The 26,417-nt window shown below is 39.5% G+C and overlaps 1 protein-coding gene and 1 long non-coding RNA gene across 4 annotated transcripts in view; one reads left to right on the forward strand and one right to left on the reverse strand.

Annotated features, from left to right (window-relative positions):
• RRP15 (ribosomal RNA processing 15 homolog) overlaps window positions 1-25,016 on the reverse strand; it is a 47,176-nt gene extending 22,160 nt beyond the window's left edge. Inside the window, exons 1-4 of one of the 2 annotated variants that reach the window (XM_032651014.1) lie at window positions 24,614-24,994; window positions 11,769-12,043; window positions 9,258-9,355; window positions 6,650-6,851 (exon numbers count right to left, since the gene is read on the reverse strand). In XM_032651014.1, the coding sequence (XP_032506905.1) occupies window positions 6,650-6,851; window positions 9,258-9,355; window positions 11,769-12,043; window positions 24,614-24,821 (783 nt within the window). In that variant the 5' untranslated portion in view covers window positions 24,822-24,994. Of the gene's footprint in view, window positions 1-6,649; window positions 6,852-9,257; window positions 9,356-11,768; window positions 12,044-24,613 lie in introns of both variants that reach the window. The other variant, XM_032651003.1, reaches the window with a different exon arrangement.
• Window positions 25,017-25,293: 277 nt separating this feature from the next.
• The window catches only part of LOC116763388, a 55,770-nt gene continuing 54,646 nt past the window's right edge, over window positions 25,294-26,417 (forward strand). For both annotated transcript variants that reach the window (XR_004352500.1, XR_004352501.1), the window contains exons 1-2: window positions 25,294-25,427; window positions 26,196-26,260. This is a non-coding gene — a long non-coding RNA (uncharacterized LOC116763388). The remainder of the gene's footprint in view (window positions 25,428-26,195; window positions 26,261-26,417) is intronic.

Here is a 26,417-nt window from a genome sequence, read left to right on the forward strand (position 1 = left end):
GATGAAAGAGATACACAATTATTTATTAAGAAAAAAAATTAAACCATACATATGTAACTGTAACTGAAGAAACAGCTCGTTTTTTTTAGAGATGAAAAATACTTAGAATAATAACTGCCCTAGGCATTAGAGTGAAGGCTTTTTTTGATTTACAAATATTAGCTGTTATTTCTTCTGAAACAAGCCCATCAAGTACCTTTTTGTCTTACTTCACAGTACCCAAGCTCAGCTCCAAGGAGTAAAGTACAGTAATTGGTGACTCAATTGTAATTTAATATATCAGTGTGACATCTTTTAAAATACTTGTAAGTCATTTCAAAATCTCTTTCCCTAAAAATGATCTTTAAAAAGCAATTACACCTTTTCTGCCCTAAGGAGGGGTTTATAACATATGAGTTCCCAAGTACTTTGCTCTAGAAATAATGACTACCTACAACAAAATTAGGAAAGAAAAAGATTTAAAAACTTCTAAGGGCAACAGCATTATCCAAGTCAGCAGGATCAGAGGAGGAAAAATGTCTTGATAAAGAGCTAACGATATGAAAGGCAATCTTGGAACATATGAAAAAGTACTCCAATCTAGGCACCAAAAGCCTTGAAGAAGATCATGGTTTTAAATGATATAAGCAGACTTTAAACAGCTGAAGTTGTAGCTCACAAAAACAGTAAATATAAAAACATAAAATGAAGTAAGTCAAATGTAGATGTATAGTACACAAATACATATCACCCTTAAAAAAGTTATAAATCATAGATATGTGACTTGTAAAGAAATGAATTAGTAATTCTCGTTATCTATCAGATTACATAACAAAAATTAACAGACTAGTCAAAATTTTTAAAAAGCTTATACTCTCTTTTCTTCTTTATTTTCTAAGAAACAATGCTAAACACACATGTGCCAGAGCATGAATCTAAATATCTAAAGACTCTCAAAGGAAGAGAGATAATCACGATTGTTTCCAAAGAAGATGCAAACCCATAGAAATAGAGGTGAATATATCTGCTTCACGTGGACGTTTCCCTCTTTATATGGCTAAAATTTTAGGAAGTATGCCTGTAATGTATTTTTCAAACAATTCACTTGAAAACATTAAAAATGTCAAAATTTAAAGGTTTATTGTTTGTGAAATACTTTATAATCAACTTAAGACTATGAGTAATTCCATTAAAGCAATAGGAAGCTACAATAGATGAACCTTTTTGCTTTTAAAATAAAAAGGAGGTCTTCCAATTAACCCCCAGACATGCATTTATCTCCAATTCTTACAGAAAAGCCTACAAAAATTAAAATAAAGGTATAAAAGTTATAAACATACAAGGAAACAATACAGAAGGGAAAACAATAGGAGACACAATACGCCAGCAAATTTTGGGGGGATGAAAACTAGATAGAGTAGTAGCAACCAATTAACAGAGAAAAATAAGCTGATGTTTAAGTGGCAAACAGTGGATCCATGCTCAGGAACTGGGGGCAGTGGGCGGAGGTAGGGGTAATGGGTGTGATAAAAACAGAAGAATGGCTGATAGTCCGTGTAAGCAGCAGTTATTAGACCTCTTGGCCCCCTCGCCTGCTTATGGAGGCAGGTGACTGACACTAGCATGGACAGTAGTTTACTCCCTGAAAATATTAAACCAGAGAGGTCCTGGACTCTGGAGCACCGGCTAACACAAAGAGCTTGTACTGGATAAGTCTACATACTGAATGCTGGAGCCCCAAACACTATTCCTACATTCTGCTCCAAGAATACTGGCAGCAAGTTCTTACCCCATACATAGGCAGAGGATTCTTAAGAGTCTTCTCTAGAAAAGATATAAAGTTCCAGAAGAAAGTCCTAAAGAAACTGACATTTGGACATTCCCCAACAAAAGCACCAACTCTCTTGATTCTTCTACAGCTGAGCTCACCAACCAGTAAAGCCTGGGCTCATGCTGGGATGCTCAATCCATTCTCTAGTACTTTACTCGTAAATATGAGTAGACACTGAGGATCGCCATGTACTAAGGAAGGCCTCCAACTGGAAAGACTGAGGCCAAAGCAAACAGCAAAAATGAGCTCAGAAGAGACTAAAACAACGCAGAGTAGAAGACAAATTTAAGATGCCTATAATTAATTCCCCAAAGAGAACAGATAGTGCATTCGTGAAACAATAATAGGATCCCAAGAATAAAACAAAAGAACAAAAACTGTTCTTCAAAATTAAAAAATATGAAGTCATGTATTTTTAAAACTCGATTTAAGGGCTAGAAATCAAAGAACTTTCCCCCAGAAAGGTGCCAGAGAGAGAGAAAATTAGAGGGGAAAAAAGTTATGAAAATAAGAGGATCAATCCAGAAGATCTAACAACCAATTAGCAGAAATTCCAGAAAGAGAACACAGAAAAAAAAAAAAGGCACAAAAATCATCAAAGATATTAAATCCAAGAAACCAAACAACGTGTCTAGAAGGGAGGAACGTGAACTTCTCACTGGGTTGAGAGAGCCGCCACGGGCTCAGCACAGGGAGTGAGCAAGCCGCCCGGCGCATTTCACTGCAGAGTTTCAGAACAGCAGAGATAGAGAGACGAGCCCAAAGGTTCCAAGGGGTAAAGAACCAGAAATCAAAACAGCACAGGGCCTCTCACTGGCAAAAAAAAAAAAAAAGAAAAAGAAAACGAAACAATAACTTCAAATTTCTGAGGGAAGATTATTTCTAAGACACATCTATACTATATTAGTTTCCCATGTCTGCCATAGTATCACTACCACCAAGTGGGTGGCTTAAAACAACAGCCATTTAGCATGCCACAGTTGAGAGTGTGGCCAGGCCCCCCTTCCTGAGGGCTGTGGGAGAGACGCGCTTCTGTGCTTCCTCCAGCTCCTGGGGGCTGTCGGCACTCTGACTCGTGGCTATCACTCCAGCCTCTGCCTCCGCTGTGACACTGCCCCTTCTGCTTCTGCCTGTCAGATCTCCCATGTGTCTCTTAACAAGGACACTTGTCACTGGACTTAGGGCCCATGCAGATAATTCAGTATGATCTCTTCATCTCAACATCCTGAACTTAATTACATCTGCAAAGACCCTTTTTCCAAATAAGGTACATCACAGCTTCCAGGTATCAGGATGTGGACTTATTTCGGGGGCCACCATTCAACCCACTACATATATCTAGCCAATGCATCAATTAAAAATGAGAATACCCAAATACGTTCCCAGAAAGCTACTGGTAAATGTAACCTCATCAAAATGAGGGAGAAAGCCAAGAGAAAATAAGACATTTAGTCCAAGAAACAGAGACCACTGCACAGGGAAGAGGCAAAGGGAATTCCCAGGACAGTGATAAAGCAAAGTCGAAAATAGACAATGCCTAGCAGGTAAAAAACAATCAGTCTGGACTGTAGCAGGGTGACCATGAAGAAAATAGTACTGGGAAGGGTTTAAGAGTTCTTTTGAAGAGTGTAGCAAGCCTTTGGTGCATAAAACAAAGCAAATGTTAATTCCAGGAAAACAAAAACTGTAAGGAAATAAAGAAAGAAAATAATATTATCATATATTACTTGGCTTAGCAGTGAATAATGTTTACATTGAATACTGATTTAGCCAAAAACATGAATATACTATATTGGAAGGACCGAGTATGAGATGTATGGGGTCGAAGGAATGTTAAGAATGCCAATTCTTTACCTTCCATAAAAGATAATATCTAATATTGATAACAAAACAGTATGAATATTATTTAATATATGGAGGTAAACACTAGAAGAAAGATCTATTACCTTGGGGCGAAGGGACGAGACAAGGGGTAGAGGGGGATGGGGAAGGGTATTTTATTTAGTCATAGTTCCCTTTTGGAGCAGTGTTCCTATTGCGTTGAAAATAAAATTTAAAAAAAATTAATGCAGCAAAAAAGAAAAGGTTCTGAGAAAAGTAACTTGTTCAGGGCCGTAATATAGCTAAGAAACGTTTGTCACAATGTCTCAAAGTTTCTAATATCTTGCAGGAGTATGGAAATTCTTGAAACAGGGTTCTTAAATCCCCAAGTCACATGTCTTCCTAAGGATTCAAAAACAGACAAACAGACAAACAAATAAACCAACCAACCACACACAACACCAAGAGCACTCCTGAGGTATACTGACAGTAATGGACCCGACCTCTATGTTAGATTATTACCACTCTACCCAGCTTTGCTTAATATAACACGACTGGCTCTTGTTTGTTTTGAACTTTAATGTCACAACCACCGGGTAAAGGGGCTGAAGATACGAAGGTCTTTCTAGATTGGTTTCCTGACAGATAGCTGCCAGTGAATCCAGTTTATATGTGGATGGACGCTAAAGATTTCACAATATTAGAAATAAGAGATTAAAAGCCTGTGTTCTGAATACCATTATGCTCAGAAAAGAGACACCAATGAGCAACTTCCATAAAATCTCTTCTGTCAGACTGTATGAGGAGAGAAGGAGCATTTGTTAGGCAAATGTGTAGCAGCAGTGGTGCTAGGATAAGGTGAAATAAGAGAAAAAGCTGAAATCTTATTCTCTACTTAATTAACGTTCTCCTTTATCCAGTCCATTAATACATGACTCATTTCCGAATGGTGTTTTGGCACACCAAACCGATTCCCACCTTGGCCTTCCCTCCTTCTCTTCAATTGCCTTAAAAGTCCACCTATTTCAAGTAACCTACATAGACTTAACTGTTCTATGTCCTAAATGAATAATATAGGTTACTTTGAAATTCTCCCCACAGATGGGAATAGCCACTTAATTTATAGTCTATTGTACATAGTGTAATTGATGATAATAGTCTAGACATACTAATTGAGAATTTGTATGTTGTCATGTTAATCTTATTTACTTGAGATCATGTGTCTGTCTGAATTGTAAGCCTTTAAAAGATACAAGGATAACACCTGGTACAAATAGGTACTTTACGTTTTTCCATAAGTATAAGATCAAAATGAAAACAAACATTTTTAAAAGAAAAAAATGTGCCAGGGTAGCATTTGTGTGGGATAGGTAGTTCTAGAAACAAATTACTTTTAAAGCAAAGCCACTTTGGTTTAAATCTCAAGGAATTTTTGACCTTGTCTCAGACTAATACCATGCCTGTGATCACTCAAGTAGAAAAAAAGAAGGTCAAGGGCAAAAGAGCAAATGGTAACAAAGAAAATGCAATAATTCCACTGAAAAGAACCCTTCATGTATTTTCATAACTCATGAAAAAACTAATCCCAAAGCAAAAACAAATGCTTCTATTAAAACTTACTTTGAAACCAACGAGGAAAAGGGAAAAAAAAGTCTTTCCTTTTCCATTGCCCCATTAGCTCTTTCTCATCCAATGCTGCTGGATCTTTCTCCAGTTCTTACAGTATAAAGTATCATTACATCACAAGTGAGAACAGGACACAGCCTGATAGACTTTTTAACTAAAAAGTACAAATCCCCATGCACAGTATTCATGTGTTCATAATTACTTCTGACAAACACTTTAAAAAGGCAGCACCAGTGAGCACCACATTTACATAAATATACAAAATTTGAGTCCTTTGATATTCAAGAGATCAGCAAAGTATAAACAGCTTAGAAAATTTTTGTCAAAATTAGGTAAAATGGGGCTTCCCTGGTGGTGCAGTGGTTGGGAGTCCGTCTGCCGATGCAGGGGACACGGGTTCGTGCCCCGGTCCCGGAGGATCCCGTGTGCCGCGGAGCGGCTGGGCCCGTGAGCCATGGCCGCCGAGCCTGCGTGTCCGGAGCCTGTGCTCCGCAACGGGAGGGGCCACAACAGTGAGAGGCCCGTGTACCGCAAAAAAAAAAAAAAAAAAAATTAGGTAACATGGCCACTTAATCAAGAAACTTGAAAAATACTTCAACACTAGGCTAGCATGAAATTCCTAAATGCTCTTCTTGCCAGAGTTCCTATTGTCTTCCCAAAATACAAACAAAAAACTTACGAAAGCAACTCTAGTTTCCTGATTGAAGTACTCTGTTAGCCATAGAAACCAAGTCATCAAACGCAACGATGTACTTTGCTTTAATTAAAAAAAAACACAGCCCTTCTGAGAGTAAAGCACATTTCAGAACCTTTCACCTGGTACAGTAAAAAGAAAGCTAGTGGGGTTCATAGGTCAAAAGGCTGGAGAAGCAGAGATTCATGCCAAAGATCATGAAAAGTATTTATGTTCTTCATCTCCCAAACAGCCAAGTATCATCAAAGCTGCCTCAGCACAAGGATGAATTCTCACCATATTTCCCAAAGCTCCAATTCTTCATTTTAGATGTTACACACCATCACAATTACCGCTGTGGGTAACAATCTCAATTGAAGCTGTATCCCTCACTTAGTCTTCTACAAAATGCACAAAACGCAGGGTTTCAGACAGGAGACTGCTCTGTCTCTAAAAAATTTACCTGAATTGTCTCTAAAAAATTTACCTGAATCTCCTGGTTCCTGAGTTCTAACATCTATAACTGGCAACTTCCATACTGAATAAGTCATCATGAAATTTAAGAATACAAACTTTTAAATTAGGCTGTGGGCCTGTAGACATTTTAATAAAATCTGAAAAAAAAAAAAAACCAACCCTATAATTTTATAGTATGCTTTTTCACCTCAAAACTCTAAGAGCTGACATCTGATGCACTGAATCCTATCTAACGGTCTTACCTGTTTGGCTTTCGAGTTCTTCCCAGTCAAACTTTTCTCATTTGTGCTTCCATCCATCCCTCTGAGAACACTGATGAAATCTTTCTTGGAAACAGTTGATATCAGCTTAGCACGCTTTCTAATAGAGCCTCCAGCTTCTTTAACTTTTTCATCAACGTTCTTCTGATGCTTTTGAACAGCATTAAATAATTGCACCACACCCCTATAGAACATAAATGACCAGAGCAATGTAGTTAAGTAACAATTACACTAGAACACAAACTCTGAGGACAGAAACAATGTATTTTCACTGCTCAGAAAAGAGGCACTAATTTAATAGGCACTCAAGTGAAAAGCGCTGAACAAATCTGAAAAGTGAACATACATTTCAATGAATGAATATAAACTTCTGAATAGAGAATATATGTGGATTGATTTGTGATTTTTTTTTTCAGCTTTAGTCTTTCTAAATCAACTTTTGCACAACTAGTACTAAGAATCAGAACTAAGATGTTTTAACACAAACATCTACTTCTCAAAATATAAAGGCTTTACAGTGTAAATGGAATGAGCACAGCCTTTATTTACAGTTAGCTGTCTAATCAGCTGATGCTAGGAAGGATTTTCTGGATCTCAATTTCATCTGTAAATGGGAAAAACAATACTCAAGAAGCTTAAAAAGTATTCAGCTATGTTACCTGCAACTCTTATAAGACTAACTTAAAAAACTATTTTTGAAGTACTTTGTGCTATAGTTAAACTCACCGAAAGATAAACTCTGAAGATTAAGAACTGTCATGTCCATTACAGTAGCCACGAGCCACACGTAGCTAGCGAACACACAAAATATGGCCAGTATGAACTGCAATGTGCTCCAAGTTTAAAATACACACTGGATTTTGAAGACTCAGTATGAAAAAGAGAATTTTTAAATCTCTTTAATAATTGTTTTATATTGATTACATGCTGAAATAATAATTTGACTATATTGAGTTAAATGTATTATTTAAATTAATTTCACCTCTTTCTTTATACTTTTTTCAATGTGGCTATAAGAAAATTTTAAATTACACACATGGATCACATTATATTTCTACTGGACAGCAATGATTTAGACCATTAACATCCCTTCCAGCTCTAAAATTCTATAACCTATTAATTTTCCTGCTCTAATCATCACTGGCAGACGCAATCCGCCACAGGCCCTGAGCATCCCTGCACGTTCTTGCTGGGTTCTTCAAGAATGCAAGGCCCCGACTGCTCTTTACCCAGGCCATTTCTCAGGGTTGTGTTTGCAGTACGCAACCTTGAAAGATGAGGTAACGTCTCCCCCCGGACAAAGAGCAGGCTTGTTACCATTCACCATAAAAGCAACAGACTCCCAGGTACAGAGTTCCTCTCCTGTAACACAACCCACCACAGGCACAGGCATCCATCTAGGGCACCTGCACTGCCCCCGTGGGACACAGGGAACCAGTGGGAACGTGAAGCTCTGGCTACTGCTTTTGCCGTGAGTAACAAAGTCCTTTGTCTCTGGCCCACAAGCCTCTTGTCTCCTGCCAGCATCGAAGAAACTTTACCAAGCTGGCTTATTTGTTTATAAGGAGGGTAAAATTCCATACCCTTCACAGCAGGGCTGGGACCAAAGTGAGGAGAGTGAGATGCCCAGGGTATAAAATTTAAGGAGGCACTTATTCTCTGGCACTAATCCTGCACTCTTCTAAGCTCTACACGGGTATTAATTATTTAATTCTCTGAGAAATCCTATAGGGTAGGTATAATATTCTCTCCTTTTTCTAAGGAAAAATAAACTGAGACAGAGAGAAAGTAAGTAAATGCCCAGGGACACCCAGCTAGTCAGCCAGTGTGCAGGGACAGGTCAGCAGTCTGGCTCTACTGCTCCCTCTCTTACCCATGCAGCCTCACTGTCTTACTGTACAACACCCAGATGGACTGCTGTAGGCAAACAGGACATTTAAGGGAATTCCACTAAATGTAATTGCTATATTCTTTAAGCAGCAACCCAACCGTTACCTCCACCGTGGAGCCTGCTGCAACTCCCCTACAGTCTCCCATCACATGCTCCTAACACATCAGACGTACCTTTATTTACAAAGAGACTAGAACTCCTATACGTAAGTGGGCAAAGACCATGCAGCAGCCACCAGATTCTATTTATCTTTGAACACAGAGGGCAACAAATGAATGTTTGGTGCCAATGATAAAAAAAAAAATGCTGAGTGAAAGGACAGCACGAAGCTGCTACAATGTACAATTTGTGACGTCATACAGTGCAAAATAACAAAAATAATCATCTAGTGCCGTAATTTAAGACAAGCATCCTAAGAGAAAGGCAGGAAGAGGTCTGATTATACTGTTCTTGTGACTATAAAATACATGACATGAAAGAGGTTCACACCAAATATCCACTTAGCACGTTACATTCTTGCCTCACGAGACCTCCAAAATCTGCGGTTGAATCCAGTATTAAATAGGCAAAGGCTCAGAGGCTCAGACATAAATCACTTGGCTCTGAGAAGGCAGACCTTAAGAATCAAAGCTAGTCCGAAATGGATCACTCCACAGCTTTAGAGTACTTATTTTTTAAAGGGCAAGAACACTGTCTTACCTCGTTGCAATTCTCTGAAGATTTCTCTCTGTTTCTTTGTCTTTGACAACATCTGGCTTTACTCTGCACATCATTTCCCATTCCCGCTTCTTATCAAGCTGTGTTATAAATATTGTTATGTGAAAGAATATTAGGCATTTTTGAAAGTGCAGCATACTTTGATATGATACTCTGTGAAAGGACAAAGGTAATAAATCATTCTGGCTTAGTTTGTCACAGGGACTTTCAAAAACCCACACTTTCAGGGGTTCGGCTCAGGGAGCCTGTGGTTAGCACTCCGAGTGTCATGTGAGAGGCACCAAGTGAGCTGACGGCAGGCTCTCTGACAGCAGGGGCCTGGAGAGCCGCCAGCCGGGCAGGACAAGGCAGGGTGTGCGCAGCCCCGTTCCCGCCCTGCCATCACCAGATCCTCGGAGGGGAGCATCAGCGAGGCTCCAAACTACCCTCTTCCGTAACCACAGGTTTAAATACCGTTTCTCTTTATTTTTAGAAACTGACTTCCTCAGCAGTCAGAACTATTAAGAATTTGTATCAGCTTTGAAAAGAATAGCGTCATATCCAGATATACCCTGTTTATACAGTGACTATTTTTCTTTTCTCTTATGGCACATCTGACCAATATCCTTGCCAAATATAGCATATCAGTCACAAACCACAACAAATTGATTCTTTGCTATAATGCAGAAATAGAAAGGGATCAGGAGATAAGGAAATCTCAAAGACAACACAATCTAATTCAAAACTGTTTTCCAGGGGTATCCTGGTCTCAGGTACCTGATTTGATACACGGCTTCTCCAGGTCCCCTCCTCAGGCCAACCTATCATCAATATCAAATATACTGAAATGATGAACTAATCACCAAGAAGCTGATGAACATCAAAACCAGTAAGAATCAGTGGAAAAAAAGTCTCCTTTTATCTTTTCCTTTTCTCCATTCATTTAGTCTCTCATTTTGTATTAATAAAAACATCTGATCACGGTAAAACCAAATCTTTGCTCTTGGTATCAAGATTACTCTGATTCCTTTTTAAAGGAGTAGATTCTTCCCCAAATCATGTAATTTATTTTAACTATCATGAAATTCATTATCAGACTATGCCAGAAATTAAAAAATCTTACTTTTAAAACAGTTGATTCTTAATTTTCTATTGTACCCAGGGGATAACAGGCATGCAGGATCCCAAAATATTTTTTAACTTTGAAATGTACTTTTATACTTATGATTAGAAATAAGTAGCTAATATTCTGGAAACCAGTAATATTTAACATAAAAAAAACGATAATTTACATAGACTCTACCCAGAAATATACACTCAGAGTGTTTGTGGCTGCTGTGTTGTGTTTCTGGTATCCACACGAGTGCTTTCATGCATTATGTGGACAGTACCATCTCTAGCACTCAAAGCTTTGGCCTAGAGCAGAGTTACAGACTCGTTTCTGTTGGCTTCAAAATGCTGTTCTCTCACTGGAACATGAGGACTACAGGTAATTAAGGATTAAAGCCTCTTCTAGCTTTTGCCAGATAGAAAACAAAGATTCAAATTTTCAGTTGAAAAGCTATCAGTAAGATTTAGAGATAAAACTGATCTTAGATAAAGTACAATGAGAATATCGAATTAATAAAAGAGCACGTTGTTTCTAAGAGCAACACTTGAAAAGTTCCATCTTTATATAGCCTCTTACAGAGAGCCAACCAGTATTAGGAACAAAGAAAACATTCATCTTGAAACAAGATAAGGGGATGGTGAACTTAAAAGGAAATAAATGCCATTGAAATCTATTTTTCTTTCATTTTTACCTATAACATAACTCTTGGAAATGAGTACTTTTATATTGTCAGTACGATTGTAGAAAGTTACTTTTCTCTCATTAAAAAATAATACCTATTTCAGTAACCAAATATTTTTAGACATAGAAATACCTCATCAGGGGATATCTCCTCTGTAATACACAACAGCAAACTTTTGTCCAACTTTTGGCCTTTCCCTTTCATTAGTAGGCGGCACTAGTCTAACTTCTTCCACCAGTGGTTTAACAAAAGGTACCAGGAACTCAAGTTTATCCAACAGTGAAACAGTTTGTTTTCAGAACTGCAACCAACCCCTGACAATGACATCATCAAAGATTTATACCATAAAACAGATTTTGAGCAAAAAGTAACTAACATGATTCTATTAGTTCAGAATTAATAAAGTTAGTATCTGGACAGCTAAGCTGAATAAGATATTCAAACCCAGGAGTCACTGTCACATGTATAACTACTTGATTTTGAAAGGATCCATTTCCTTGGCGTTTACATTTCTATTGCTTTGCTTAGATGAACAAAAAGTGAACATGCTTAACAGAATGATTCAGACTAGATTTCTGAACACAACCTTGGTTATGCACCCTCACATAAAACGCAAGTTACCAACTGTAATGTTAACTGGACAAACACTGCAGGGAACAATCTGGTGCAGATAAGAACTAGACTAGACAACCTAATCTACAGAACAACTGGTAGGACACACCTGTTTTCTTTTCTCTAGTCTCTCTTGCTTTAACTTCTCTTTTTCCTTTTCCAGCTCCTTGTTTTTGACCAGAATGGTGGGTTTACTTTTAGGAGTCTTCTTGTTAAGGATTTTAGCCATGGCATCTGCCCAGCCCACATTAGTTCCAACACTAGCTTCTACAGCATTTTCACTGCCATCGTCACAGGGCTCAGCTTCATCCTCATTGTCAGCTTCTACTGCTTCTTCACCAGAGGAAAAGCGATCCTTTTCCGATCCACAGCTTCCTACAGAACCTAAGAGTAGAAACAAATTAAACTTTAAAACCAGAGGCAGACCTTGGCAAGGCCATGGTAAGACCCCGGGGGCCCTTCCTAAGGCTAACGGTTCTCCATCAGTCTCCATTCTTGCAAGAGGAGACTTTTCCAAGTCCCACAGCTGCAGTAATAGCGGAGAATGGCAGGACCCTCCATCCTACTGCCATCCTCCCCCAGAGACCTGGCCCAGTCATGTGGACGGGGAGGCCGCAGTGGCTTCAGCACCCAGGACCCAGGGAGTAGAAAAAAATCTAACAGCCCCAACACGTCTTGTCATCAAGGTGGTGACAGACGCTGACACGGTGCCAGTGCAGAGTGTGTTCAAATCCCCAGGCTTTGTGTCATTAAACTACTTGAAGAGACTAATGAAGGTTACTTTAAAAACAAATAACAACAAAAACTTTAATCTGTCAAGAAAATGGTCTAGTGATCCCATGGCACAGAGAAGTCAGATTAAGTTCTCTGAGGGCTTTGGCCCAGATGTTTAAAATTCTGAATTTGTGTGCAGAAATATCTAAAAACCAACTTCCTTTTATAGAATCTACATATGACATTAATCAATTGGGGTGTTTTAACATTTCTGAAAAATAATCTAACGAAGTGATACGTGCCCAGGGTTTGACTGCACTGCTGGGTGACTGAGTGAAAATACCAAGTTCTGGGTTGAGGATACAAATTCGTATACTGTTGAATTTTCTCATGCGGAACCACTAAAACAAGCATATAGAGGTTACCAGCAAACTGTCATCATGTAAGATTCAAATGGCTGGGATCAGAGGAGTGGCCTAAACAACAATCCAGTTGGTGACCTTACTCAAAAATCAACTTGCCAAGAAGCTCTGGGTACTTTTAAGTTTTGCAGCCTACCTCAAATTCTGAAGCTCACTGTACTTTAACAACAAGAACACAAGCCCCAGCACAGTGTGTGGGTAACTATATGATCCAGAGCCTTCTGAAGAGCTTCTGCTTTGCTCTTCAGAAACCTATGGAACTATTAGGAAATACTTCAAAAGTAGTTTTATATCAGCTTATGGCTACGATCAAAGTGAAGGGAACTGAATGTGTAGTCAGCTCTTCAATTCTGAGTGATCCTCCCTAAACTCTTGACTTTAAGCCATGAATTAAGAGAACTGCTGAAAAGACGTGACTTTTAGCTAGTCATCATTATATTTGCTTTTTGGTATTACTTTTGCATAAACCTTTTTTTTTTTCCCGTCACGGGCCTCTCACTGTTGTAGCCTCTCCCATTGCGGAGCACAGGCTCCGGACGCGCAGGCTCAGTGGCCACGGCTCACGGGCCCAGCCGCTCCGCGGCATGTGGGATCTTCCCGGACCGCGGCACGAACCCGTGTCCCCTGCATCGGCAGGCGGGCTCTCAACAACTGCGCCACCAGGGAAGCCCCAATACCTTTATTTTTTAATTGTTGAGAATTCATGAAATAAAAGGATGGAAAACTAAACATTTAACATATTGAAACTAAACTTGTAACATATTAGAAAAAAGCAAATAAAAATATATAAAACATTTTATACACATATAAAAATGAGCCTCAAGCATAGGAGTAAAAAATGAAGTATCTTTGGGCTTCCCTGGTGGCGCAGTGGTTGAGAGTCTGCCTGCCGATGCAGGGGACACGGGTTCGTGCCCCGGTCCGGGAAGATCCCACATGCCGCGGAGCGGCTGGGCCCGTGAGCCATGGCCGCTGAGCCTGCGCGTCCGGAGCCTGTGCTCTGCAACGGGAGAGGCCACAACAGTGAGAGGCCCGCGTACCGCAAAAAAAAAAAAAAAAAAAAATGAAGTATCTTCAAAAAATTAACAGAACAATACATAAACTAGAGTTGAACACAGAGAGCAAAATAATACTTTATATTTTTAAAAGGCATGATCTTAAAACATAAAGTATGTTAATGGTATCAAAAAATATTAAAGGAAATGATAAAGCAAGAATCACTAATAATTCTACTGCCTTAATGTGCTGCATATTTCTTAATAAAGAGAAAGAATTTTTTTAAAGAGAAATTAATTTGCCACATATTTAATTTGAAGCTTCCTCTGTATCCTGTACGCTGGGCAAATTTAAGAAATCTGAGAAGATGACTAGGATTTGATATGCAAATCTAAGGTGATATAAGAAATCTTACTGCCTGCAATATAAGAAAAAGTATCTAAATTTTGCCAAACAAAAGCTGAAAGCACTATCGTTCAATGAAGATCTGAGTTACTGCTATATACCAGATTCCAGAGTCACATTATTTTTCCCCCAGAAGCATCTCCTAAGATCAGTGTTCCCTGGGAAGTGGGTTGAGAAACAAAGTTTGGAGAACATATTTAGCTGAAAAACATATATGTTAATATCGCATATGTTTATTCCTCAGTCAGCATCACTAGACAGGCACGAATAACAAAATAAACAATTCTTTGAAAAGTACTTCTTCTAAGTAAGCATTTATCCAAATGTAAAGAGGCACAACAGCTTAAAAGTTTGTGTCAATGAAGAATCTCTGAGTGATTAAAAGCAGAAGTCTTTACTAGCTCCTGGTAAAATGTCAAAACTACAACACTGACATCTAGTGTTTTGTCCTGATGAATTCACACACAAATTGCAGCGAATTTCAGTTTCACCTACACTGTAAAGGCAGCCAAAGGCTTTACGGTTGTGTAAGCCACTCCAATTTCTCCATTTCTAAACCCTGGCTATTTTTCTTTGGTGTGTTTCTTATCCAGCCTGACTACCACAACATGCATGTGTGATGGACACAATAAATCCATGACGTTTTATAACACCATTTCATACCACCTGCGCTTACCCCACCAATTAAAAAAAAAAATTCCAGAATAATTTACTGAAGTCATAATTTTTATTTTATTATTTTTTTAAGAAGCTCTAGCTCAGAAGTTTTTAGTCACGCATTCACTGCCGATGGAAATGATGATATTTTATATAAATTTAAAATGCCACTGTAATGAGGTCTTCCAGCATACTAAAAAACAGGATTTACTTCTAGGATACCAAAGATAATCACTATGCAAATCAGAAAATAGAACTGGTCCTTAAAAATTTACTGGAGGACGAGATTTTTTGAATTGACCATGAACTGATATTTAAAAGAAGTTAAGTGGATGTAGATAAGCAAAAAATTCCTTTGAAGTCGTGTGTGTTATTTTAAACATTAACTCTAATTCTGCATTCTATTTTAAAAATCTGGAAATTAAGGAAGGGCTACAAAGAATGCTTATTGGAAGTAATAACTCAAGGTTCCAACAGAACTTTCTGCATTCATGGAAATGTTCTATTATCAGAGCTGCCCACTAGCCACCAGCCACAAGAGCCTACTGAGTACTTCAAATGTGGCTAGTACAGCTGAGTTACTGAATTTTTAACTTTATTTAATTTTAATTATTTTAAATTTAAAGTGACTAGTGGCTATCATATTGGACAGGGCAGGGTTAGACCTCTGAGATAATGAGGTAGACACAGGCATTTCTCCATCTCTTGCTGCCTTTTCCCCAAACTTCCATCAGCCTTTCAAACTTGCCATCTGTCCCTGATCCCAGATATATGGTTAGCTGCTGGCAGAAAAGTGAGCTATTCACCTTAGGCTTTGGGATAAAGTTTTTAAAGAAGACTGGGATAAAGTTTTTAAAGAAGACTCGCAGTCCTTCAATATTTACCAAGAATCGTGAATGAAGACGAAGGAAGGTGAAAATGAAAAATCAAATTCTCCTCGAAGAAGCCAAATGTTTAGTAGGATATATAAATTAGTTAAAACCGATTGTAAAATTTGGTTTTACAATCTGTAAAATTTGTAAGTGTTCTTCTAAAAGAAAAACAATGAAGAAAAGGGTGATTGTTTAGGGGTATCTTTTACAAAGATGATTTCAAGTTGTTTCTTAAAAGTAAAGCAAGAGTTTGAATGACAAGAGAAGGAAAAAGGCCAAAGAAACAAGTTTCTACAATGAGGCCAACTGAAAGAGGCAGGGGGCAAGATCACTGAATCTAGAACCAAAAACATCCTAGATTTGAGTCAATGCTCTGCATTAAAATTAAAATTATTACTGTAATCATCATTATTATTGACATTCCAGGCAGAAGAAACCAGCATGTCCAAAAGCATGGGAATGTTGAAGAAGGTAAGATATTTATGAAATAACAAGAAGTTCACACTGGCTGAAACTGGAGATTTGGGGATTGGACGGTAAGAATTGGGTATGAAAAGCTGGTTGGTTTACATAAATAAGCTGGCCTGATTTATCATCCAAGAAATAAAATATACATCAAGCCCCAAGTTCTGCACTATAGGTGTGTACTTCCAGTAAGTGGCCAAACTGCTAGTGCTTTTTTCTCTTACCACCTACCTCAAGTCCTTACTTTTAAAAGTTTCTCTATTAGATTAAGAAGGTTGTTCTTTTAAAATACAAATATCATCTGGGAGCATTAAGGCTATTGGTTAACCTTGATATTACTTTATATCTTTAGAATTTACTCTAAATCAAACAGAACTCTCATAAAAATTTGACTGAGATCAGCTAGCAGTGGCTGAAGAGTAAACACAGAACTCAGGCTGCCTGATTCAATCTTATCTCCAGACAGAAATCTATGTGACTTTTCTGAAGGTTTTTATGTTCTCAACCTTAATTTCCTTGTCTGTACAAATGGCAATAAAATAGTATCTACTTCATCCGGTTTTGTGATAATTAAATGAGTTAATATATACAAAGTTCTTGAAGAATGCCTAGCCCATAGTAAATGTTTACATGTCAATTACACACCACACACAGGACACAAACAACGTGGCTGTGGAGAAGAGGGGAACAAAGAAGAAATAACTCTGGTGGCTGGCATCTACAGGACATGTGAGGTGCTGAATGGGAAGCTTTAGATGATCAGTTACAGCACAGGGGTTAAGAGCTCAGATTATAAAATTAGGCAGACTTGGCGCTATGTCCTGTTTCCACTTCTTCCTACCAGTGTAATCTTGGGCAGGTTACCTAATCCCTGTGTCTCTGTAAAATGGGAATAAAAACAGTACCTACCTCACTGGGTTGTTATGATGATTAAATAACACATGAAAAGCAGTTAGCACAGCCCTGGCACATAGTAGGCACTAAAGAGATGACAGTAACCAGAAGACAGACAAAGGTACTAAGAACCTGGGAGCCAGAGCAGGGGGGAATCCCAAAAGCTTTAAAAACGATGCCGAAAAACAGCGGGGAAGGGGGAATAAATTTTCCTTCCACTATAATTCTACCCCCAGTCTTGGATATCGCCTATAACCCATGCACCAGGCGTTCATGGTGAGAAGCCACCTTTGACTCTATTTCAGAAGTGGTCGATGTCTCCATCCTACAGCTTTCCGAGCACTCTAAAACGTGTTTAGGGCTAGGTGCTATTTAAAACACTTCTTATGCGTTATCATTTAATCCTCACAACACTCTTTGAGTTGCTATTATTATTCTATTTACAAAGGGAACGGTTCTCAAGCTTAAAAAAATGGCCAAAGTCACAAAGTTAATAAGGTAGGATGATAGGGCTGTTGATTTCTAAGGCACTACAAAGCTTTGAATCAAAGATTCAGCTCAGACTAATGCGTACTGAACTAAGGCAGAAAGTATTCACAAAATAGCTTAATAAAGCCTGAATTAAAAAGGAATTTCTCTCTAGGCCACAGGTAACAGAACAGCCATTGCTTGCGCCCATTCTCATTCCGCCCCTAGCTATGCAGAGCTCTACAAAACTACTGCTCCCCACTCCAGGTTTAAATCATCTGTTCCGATCGATCATGTCACGTGATCTTTCCTGCCCATCAGTACTTAATTTAGAATATTCAAAATTGATACTTGAAAACTTTTTTAAAAAGCATTTACCTCTAAAAAAAAAAAAAAAGGAAGTTACCCCAGGTTTCCATAAAAATAACCAAAAATAAAATGAAAGTTCTACCACAGGACAAACTATCGGATGTCATTACTGTGTGCTATCTGGGCAAGCCAGAGCATACAGAGCCTGGAAGTAGTCTGTTTCCTGAGTCTGTCCTATAAATTGCTAAACCACTCAAGTAGGACTATGATATACTTCATTTCTTAGGCATGTTCCTTTGCTATTTAAGTAACTTAAACGATGAAGGAGGCTATAAGCTACAGTTTGATGAAAAGCCCATTTATCTGCTAGGTTATTACATCTTGAATACTGTTTTGTAGTTTATCAAAAATGAAGGGGTAGCTCCTCGGATCTTCTAAACCGATTGTTATCAAGTCTTGTGTTAGAAGTGTATGGCCACTTTTCAAGTATGTAACCAGATAATTCAGAAAAAAATGAAATTACCATTCCTCCCTACTAGTTTATAGGCATATGGACACATTCTGTGAGGGAGGGGTCAATCACTTCATGGCACTGGACCAAGGCTTTTTTCACTTGGGTTGATTCACTGACTACAGAGCTTTTTTTTTTTTTAATAAAGACTATTAGTTTAAGAAGCAAGTAGGTATTGTGTCTAAACCTCCAACAGTGCATAAATTCCATAAATCTGAGTAGGTCAATGATAACTCAGAGGTAGAGGTTATCATACTCTTCTTTATAATACGTGGTATCATCACCAGTGTTCTCATTTTTTTCACGATTTACTGACTGGGAAGGCTAGGTGTACCTGTGTTTTTTATTTAGACTACAAACTTAAGAGCCAAGTATATATTGTATCTAAACCTCCAACAAGGTATCAGTTCAATAAATCTGAGTAGTTCCAGGTTAACTCACTTAGGGGTGGCATCCTCTCCTTTATAATGCTTGACATTTATGTGTTACTCAAACGTTGACTACAGCATTTTACCTTTCAAATACCTCTGATTCGTGATCATCCGCAATTTTACTATGACCAGATTTCAAACCCTACTGAAGAGTATTACAATTTACCAAAACTTCAGCCTGAATCATTTTGCTATCATTCAAGTTTATATTACATACAACTTCTGTTAATTTTTAACTTCAGCTAAAAATACCTGGTACATGAGAAAAGAGTGTAAAAATCACATTAAGAGAGTTTTCCAATTTATAATAAATGGATATTGAGTACTACACCATGTTTCAGGATTTATGTCAAGTTCTGAGACACAGCTGTAACCAAAGCTTTCAAGGTCTCTCCCCACTGAACTAGGAAACTTCTGCAAAGTCTGACAAATAATACTTAAGAGGTTTACACTCATAAAAGCACAATTTTCTACCTTTCTTAAACAATGTGTCAAAAGAAATTAAAGCCAGAAGATAAAAAATAAAGTTAAAACAACACATGGGTTATACCTGTGTGTTTTCTATGGACTTTAAGTAGCATCTTGCTAAAGGAAGTTGCTTTCAAATGTTGATATAAGGCACATCCCTATCAATTTTTATGAACCAATTAAAATTCAAAGATAAGTCTCTAGTCTCTAATTCAATTTCCTAATAAAATGAGCTGGTACACTTTAATAATAAGTCTATAATTTGCTGATTCCTCATGTGTCTGCAGTCAGCTTCAATCGCCTGCCTTTATAATCTCTCAGAATCCATTCTCTATAAATTTTTGATAACTTAATAGTTCTGCCAAGGCCACATGTACACAAATATCTGAACCAGAAAAGCTGTTTCCATGGTTCACTTTTTTCCAGAAATACCTGACTTCACAAGGGGAAAAAAATCAACTTCTTATATTAAATAGCAAATTCTGAGTTAAACCAAAGGAAAACGTCCCATCCAAAGGACCTACATTACTGAATTTATTAAATAAAAGGCCCTTTATTATTTATGTCTATTGAAGAGACACATTCTAAATCCTGAAAGAAACAGCAGAGGGAGACAACTAAGTAGAAATCTAAAGGACACAGAGAAGCTGGTTATGAGAAAGTGAAGAAAAAATAGCAGCTACTAGGACAGCATAAGCATGGCTAGGAGGGAGGAGAGCAAATGTGTTCACGGAACGAGGAGTTCAGAAACTGTGACACTAGCGAGCTGGGGGGCGACAAGATGTGAGCCTTGAGGAGTAAGCAGCCCTCAGATCGTGGAGGCTGGGTATGCAGACTACCACCAGTTCACAATGATATAGTCCATCCTCCTCATTCACTGGCTTCTGTATTTGGGAAAATGAAATTATGAATTCAGCCTTGCAAATATATATATATATTTTAACATCTTTATTGGGGTATAATTGCTTTACAATGGTGTGTTAGTTTCTGCTTTATAACAAAGTGAATCAGTTATACATATACATATGTTCCCGTATCTCTTCCCTCTTGCGTCTCCCTCCCTCCCACCCTCCCCATCCCACCCCCCCCATCCCATCCCTCCAGGCGGTCACAAAGCACCGAGCTCATCTCCCTGTGCTATGCGGCTGCTTCCCACTAGCTATCTACCTTACGTTTGGTAGTGTATATATGTCCACGCCTCTCTCTCGCTTTGTCACAGCTCACCCTTCCCCCTCGCCATATCCTCAAGCCCGTTCTCTAGGTCTGTGTCTTTATTCCTGTCTTACCCCTAGGTTCTTCATGACATTTTTTGAAGGTCTGTGTCTTTATTCCTGTCCAGCCTTGCAAATATTGTGAGGTATCTATGGAACAACTAAGCATAGACAACCCATAGCTGTCAAAATCACTATTATTAATCCTGAATTTTACCAAAAATACATGACTAAATGATTAGATTATGGAGTAAGAAGGACAGAATTAAGAGACAACATCCTGCAACTATGGACTGAACAGTTTTCCATTGGGAGGCACAATGGAAACAGTATCTCCAAGCCTCTGTCTCCGCATCTGTAAAACAGAAACGCCATCAGCTACCTTGCAGGTTTACCAGAGGAAATTCTCATCTTTTTTCTGGAGAAAGCTCCAGCTTATAAACATCACAGTTATCAAGGGCTGGAAGGCTTATTGGGTGGTCAAGAGATGGGACTAGCAGTTTTGTTAGATCAGAAAAAATGTCATGATCATTAATCCAAATATTTATCAGTAGGTGCCTTGTGCCAAACATTAAATGCTTTACGTATATGAGCTCATTGAATCTTTGCAAAAATCCTGAGGAGACACTTATCACGTCCATTTTAGGGATGAGGAAACTGAGGCAGGTCACAGTAAATAAGCAGTACAAACACAGGTGCCTCTTATACAACTGAGTAAAAGTGATCATTCATTTCTAGAGATAATACATGGATATTAGGAGAAAAGAAGGAAGGCTGAAATAAGTGAGGAAGGAACGAAGACTACACAGTTAAAAACAGCGGAAGGAATGCTACAGAAATCTGACCACAAAAACACCCCTTAGTGATGGAACCTCCCTGAGTGGAAAAAAAATCTGTCTCAACACCAAGGTTTCCTCATACCCAATCTTTCTTAAGATTCTATGCCCTTGCTCTTTTACTTTCCGGAGAGCTTTTTTTTTTTTTTTTATCATCTCTATCCTCCTGGTTCCTCAACCGTATCAGCGGAGTCAGGGGTCAGAGTAAAGGCTCTAGAGCAAACTTCAGTAATGGTCGTGTCATTTACCAACTTGTTTATCAGCTTGTGCACTGGGGGAGCAAGATAAAACCTCTCTTGTGTCTCAGTTTCTTATAAGTAAAATGAGGATAATAATAACCCTGTCTCACACGGTTGTTGTCAGAATTAAAGTGATACACAGGGAGCTTAGAACAGTACCTAAGCTAATATTATTGTTATTATTACCTAATTCCTCTAACAGTATAGTACACCCAAAATTTATGGTGCTACAAGTTTATTTGGAAGTTGGTTATCTGGAAAATTGAATGCTTTCCTTCTGAAACACAGTTCAAGTGGGGACCGTCTCTCTGTCTTCCCTGTACTTTGCTAGTGCAATCCCTAAACGAGTTTTGCAATTGCCTGATTGTTCTGGCTCTCTATGGCAGTCACCATACAGTTAGCAGTGATGTTTATAAAGATGTGTCACCCTCTTGCTTAAAAGGTCTCAAGTGCTCTGTACTGCCTACAAATAGAGAATCCTATTTCCTTCATATGGTAAACAAGGTCCTTTACAATCTGGCTTCATCCTCTGTTCCTAGTCTCAGTGACTCCTCTGAAGAGCTAGAGCCACAGCCAACAATTATCTCAACCTAACCAGCCATGTGTTTTAAGAAGCTGCATGCCACTGTGTATGTGCTTTTCCTGTGTCTGAGAAAACTGTCCTCTCCACCCCCAGACTTAGAAAACTAAGGCTTCGATGAAATGACACCTTACTTATCCATATTTATTCAGCAAGAAAATGTACTTAGTACCAAAATGTGTAAGGAAGGCCCTATGAAAATAAAGATACATAAGACATCGTTCCAGCACTTGAACTTATATCCAAAAGGAGAGAGACACGTTAAAATAAAATAATAATACAGTACATTGTAAGTAATATGTATAAGATAGAAGGAAGCAACGCCTAGGCTGGGTTCTATGATATGGATTTCTCTGTCTCCATCCTTACCATTTTTAACTGGACCAGGATCATGGTAACTATAACCTTTATAATGAGCTCTTAATAATACTCAATACATTGTATTACAGTCCTGTGTTTAATATCTATCTTCCCAAAGACTAATTCTAGGGCAGGAATTTACTCATCCTTTGTATCCTCAACACCCAGAGGGTGACCAGAATACAGAAGAACACAATTGTTCATTGAACTGAATTGAATAATAAGGTCTCTATATTAGCCAAAAGCCTTCTTAACCCAAAATGTAATTGAACTATAATAGCAAGAGAACCCTAGAACCTAATCATATTTACAATAATGCACTGAGAAGTCAGGACAGCTCTAACTTGAAATTATCCAGTACTTGAATAGAGAAATCTACTTTCCACCTAAATCTGTAAGCAATACTGATATTCTGCTCCAAATGCAGTAGTATTTCTTTCTCTGACAACCCCACAGGAACCAGTCTATTGAGTTCAAAAAATATTGGGAGGGCTTCCCTTGGTAGCGCAGTGGTTGAGAGTCCGCCTGCCAATGCAGGGGACACGGGTTCGTGCCCCGTTCCGGGAAGACCCCACATGCCGCGGAGCGGCTGGGCCCGTGAGCCATGGCTGCTGAGCCTGTGTGTCCGGAGCCTGTGCTCCTCAACGGGAGAGGCCACAACAGTGAGAGGCCCGCGTACAGCAAAAAATATATATATATATATATTGGGAGGTGTTCCAATCCCTGTTCAATGAATTGTCTGTTTTCCTTAACTCCTTTGGCAGGAGATAAGGATTCCAATTACCTAGGGACTCCAGTAGTATATGAGTTTCTTCTTCTTAGTCCTGGAAGTCGAGGTTTATTCACTTATTTACTTAAATAGCTGCGAAGGATCCACAACACGGCAGGCACTGTCTTAGGCACTGGGTACAGAGCAGTCTCTCCTCTTATGGAACTTACATTCCAGCTGGGAGAGACACACAGCAAATATACAATATGTCAGAGGGTTTGAGAAATGCTGAGGAAAATAAAGCAGGGTAGTAACTCAAAAAGTGAAGGCAGGGAGACACGGAGAAGAGTAGTGGTGTACATTAGATAGGGCGGTCAGGGACGAGTCTCGCAGACAAGGCATTGAATCAGAGACTGAAGGAGTGAGCGAGAGAGAGAGCCACGCAAGCATCTGAAAAGTATTCTAGGCAGTGAAACCAGCAAATGCAGAACCCATGGTGTGAGAGTTATGTTTAATATGTATAACAAACCACAGGATTTCAATGTGGCTAGTAAGGGGCAGCGCAGAGGGGCAGATGATGAGAGAGATGCCTGAACTAGATCATACACAGGCTAAGGACTTTGGATGTTATTCTGAGATGGGTAGCCACTGGCTCATCTTGAGCAGATAACTGACATGATCTGAGGTACATTATAAAAGAATAGGTCTGGCTGTTACAAAGCTCTAGACAGTACAAAGGAGCAATCACTGGCAGTAGTAAGTCAGGGGTCGTCTGAGACCCCTTTAACCTAAGAAGCTAGTGCCAAGAACGATGGTAAAGAGTAGAAGCATGGACACATCATGGTTGAAAGCCTTAAAATATATTTCCTTCCTTTCAATAGCAAACGTCTCTGAGAGAGAGAGTTATCAACTGCTACTTTTAGCTACTCTACTTTAACCACCTACTCTTCTTTCATTTACTATCTCATCTCTTAACTCCCCAACAGATGCACGCATCTACCGCACAAGAAAATTCAAGTATACCATCCGTCTTCCTCTTTCAGCCTTTTGCTCCTGGCTCCATATGAGAACTAACTCATTCTTGTAATTCCAAACATCCCCCTTCCTTTCGTCCCTTGCTACTGTAAGCTTCGTTTTGCTGCTATAAGGAGCAGTTTCATCTGTTTTAATTAATTACAGTGACGATAAAAATGTCTAATAAAAGAACTTGGAAGCTTTAACACGCAACAGGGACCCTTCCCTGAACACCACTTTCCCAAGCCTTCTCAAGGAGCCAAAGTCGCCCCTTCGCCGTCCTGAGGAGACGAAATTCGGGCGGCTAGCGGCAAATGCATTCGCATCCCCTGCTTCCCGCAAACTCATGCCGGCCTTTCCTCTGAGCAGCCAAACTCAGCCCTAGTACGTTACCTTCATTATCGGTAGCATCTTTGTCCTTATCTTCCAGCTCCGATGCTGCAGCCGGGGATATCATTTTCATCTTCCCCTTCTTCTTTAGTGAATTTTTCAGCTTTTTCCCCGCACTCACACGTGACTCTCGAACGGCCGCGGCCATGATTCCTAACCGGAAGCGTTCCGTGAGCGTTGCGTCCGGCTGTAACACAAGGGACTTCGGCATCTAGTTCCGGTGATACAAGGTTCCGGGGCGGTGCCATTTAGCCGGGAGTTCTCGGGCTGGAGGCTCACAATATGGATTGGAAAGAGGACTAATTGGTTGTCTTTACGTGCTGTCTGCTCCAGTAAAAAACAATAATAATAATAAAAATCAGTGAATATACGTTCTCGGCCGACTCCTCTGCCAGCTCGCCCTTGTCCTGGTCCGCCGCCCTACTCTGACCCCAACCCGACCCGGTCCACTTTCATTTCCTCCCCACGGCTGTTTCCGTATCTGCTGCCGTATTTCATGTTGGTTTATGGTGTTGGACTAACGTCCGGAACGGGCCTACTAAACGCACTAGAAGGGAGGAAGCGAGGACAATCGCGTGAGGGGTCGAAATCTCGCTCTGATTAACTCCTGAGTGCCTTCCAATTGCAAACCGAATAGAATCTCGCTTTCTTCCCTTGGGTCGCAGGTGTGAAGGGTTCCAGCCCCCACCCCTCCCTCCCACCTAGCTCCGCCCCGCCCGCTCAAGGCGTCAGACCGCGCGGTGGAGACCGAGAAAACGGCAGCTCTGCCCTCCGCGGACTGCTCCTGCCTCCCTCCCGGGGCCAGCTTCTCCCTGAGGTCAGCCTTTGACACCAGCTTTCCCAGCCCTGCTTTCCCTCGAAGCTGCTCCCACAAGCTGCCCCTATTTCCTTTCCCTAACTTGTCGGCTCCTGGATAATAAGAACCATATATCATTCACTACCCTACCCCGGAGGCCAGCAACTGAGCCTGGCACGTGATAGGAACCCAAACATATTTTTGGAAGAAATGAATGAATGACGGGATACAACCATTCACAAAGTTAATGAGTCAAACGGATAATGTAGCAAACTCTTACATCGTGTTCCATCGGCCAGGCGTATTCTAAAGACTTTCCCTAAGCTTAGCATTTTCCTGGAAGAGCATTTTTTGTTTTTCTTTAAAACCCAAAATTTCTAAAGGGGGAGGGGGCACACTTCTTCTTTGGGTGCTGTTATCTCTCTGCTCCTTTTATCTGCTATTACTATCTTCTTTAGAGTTCTCTACACGTCTTACTAGCCAATCCCTTGTTATTCCAATCCTCTGTTAAAGTTAACAATTCTGTATGTTAAACTTTCCGAATCAAATTACTAAGTGGTTTCCATCTCCTGATTGGCCTTAACTGATACAAAGATCAGTGTTGTGATGGAAATATTATCAGTACCCAAATACTGTCCCCACCAGCCTGCAGCACCGTTAAACCGTTCCGTTAAGGTTTAGTCATTTTTAGAAGAGTGGGGGTATTCAGAGTAGAGTTCCTTGTTAAAAATGCAAATATTTATAGGGCGATAACAGATAAAACAATTTCTTCTGGATGATTTGTTGCAGCTTGGCTGATGTGAGAGCATTGAAGAGCTTTGAACTACTGGACATGGAACAGATGAGAAGGAGAGGTAATTGCACGGTGTATCCAGAGCAGGGGGTGCTGGGTCTGCAAGGTCTGCATGCTCTGGAAAGATATTCTGGGTTAAGTAATAATTCTTGGGTTCTCTACAGAGAAAGGAATCTATAAAAGGAGAGTGTAAAGAGAAAGAAGATATCTCAGAATCA

This window comes from Phocoena sinus, chromosome 1, assembly GCF_008692025.1.
Source record: "Phocoena sinus isolate mPhoSin1 chromosome 1, mPhoSin1.pri, whole genome shotgun sequence".
NCBI classification, from domain to species: domain Eukaryota; kingdom Metazoa; phylum Chordata; class Mammalia; order Artiodactyla; family Phocoenidae; genus Phocoena; species Phocoena sinus.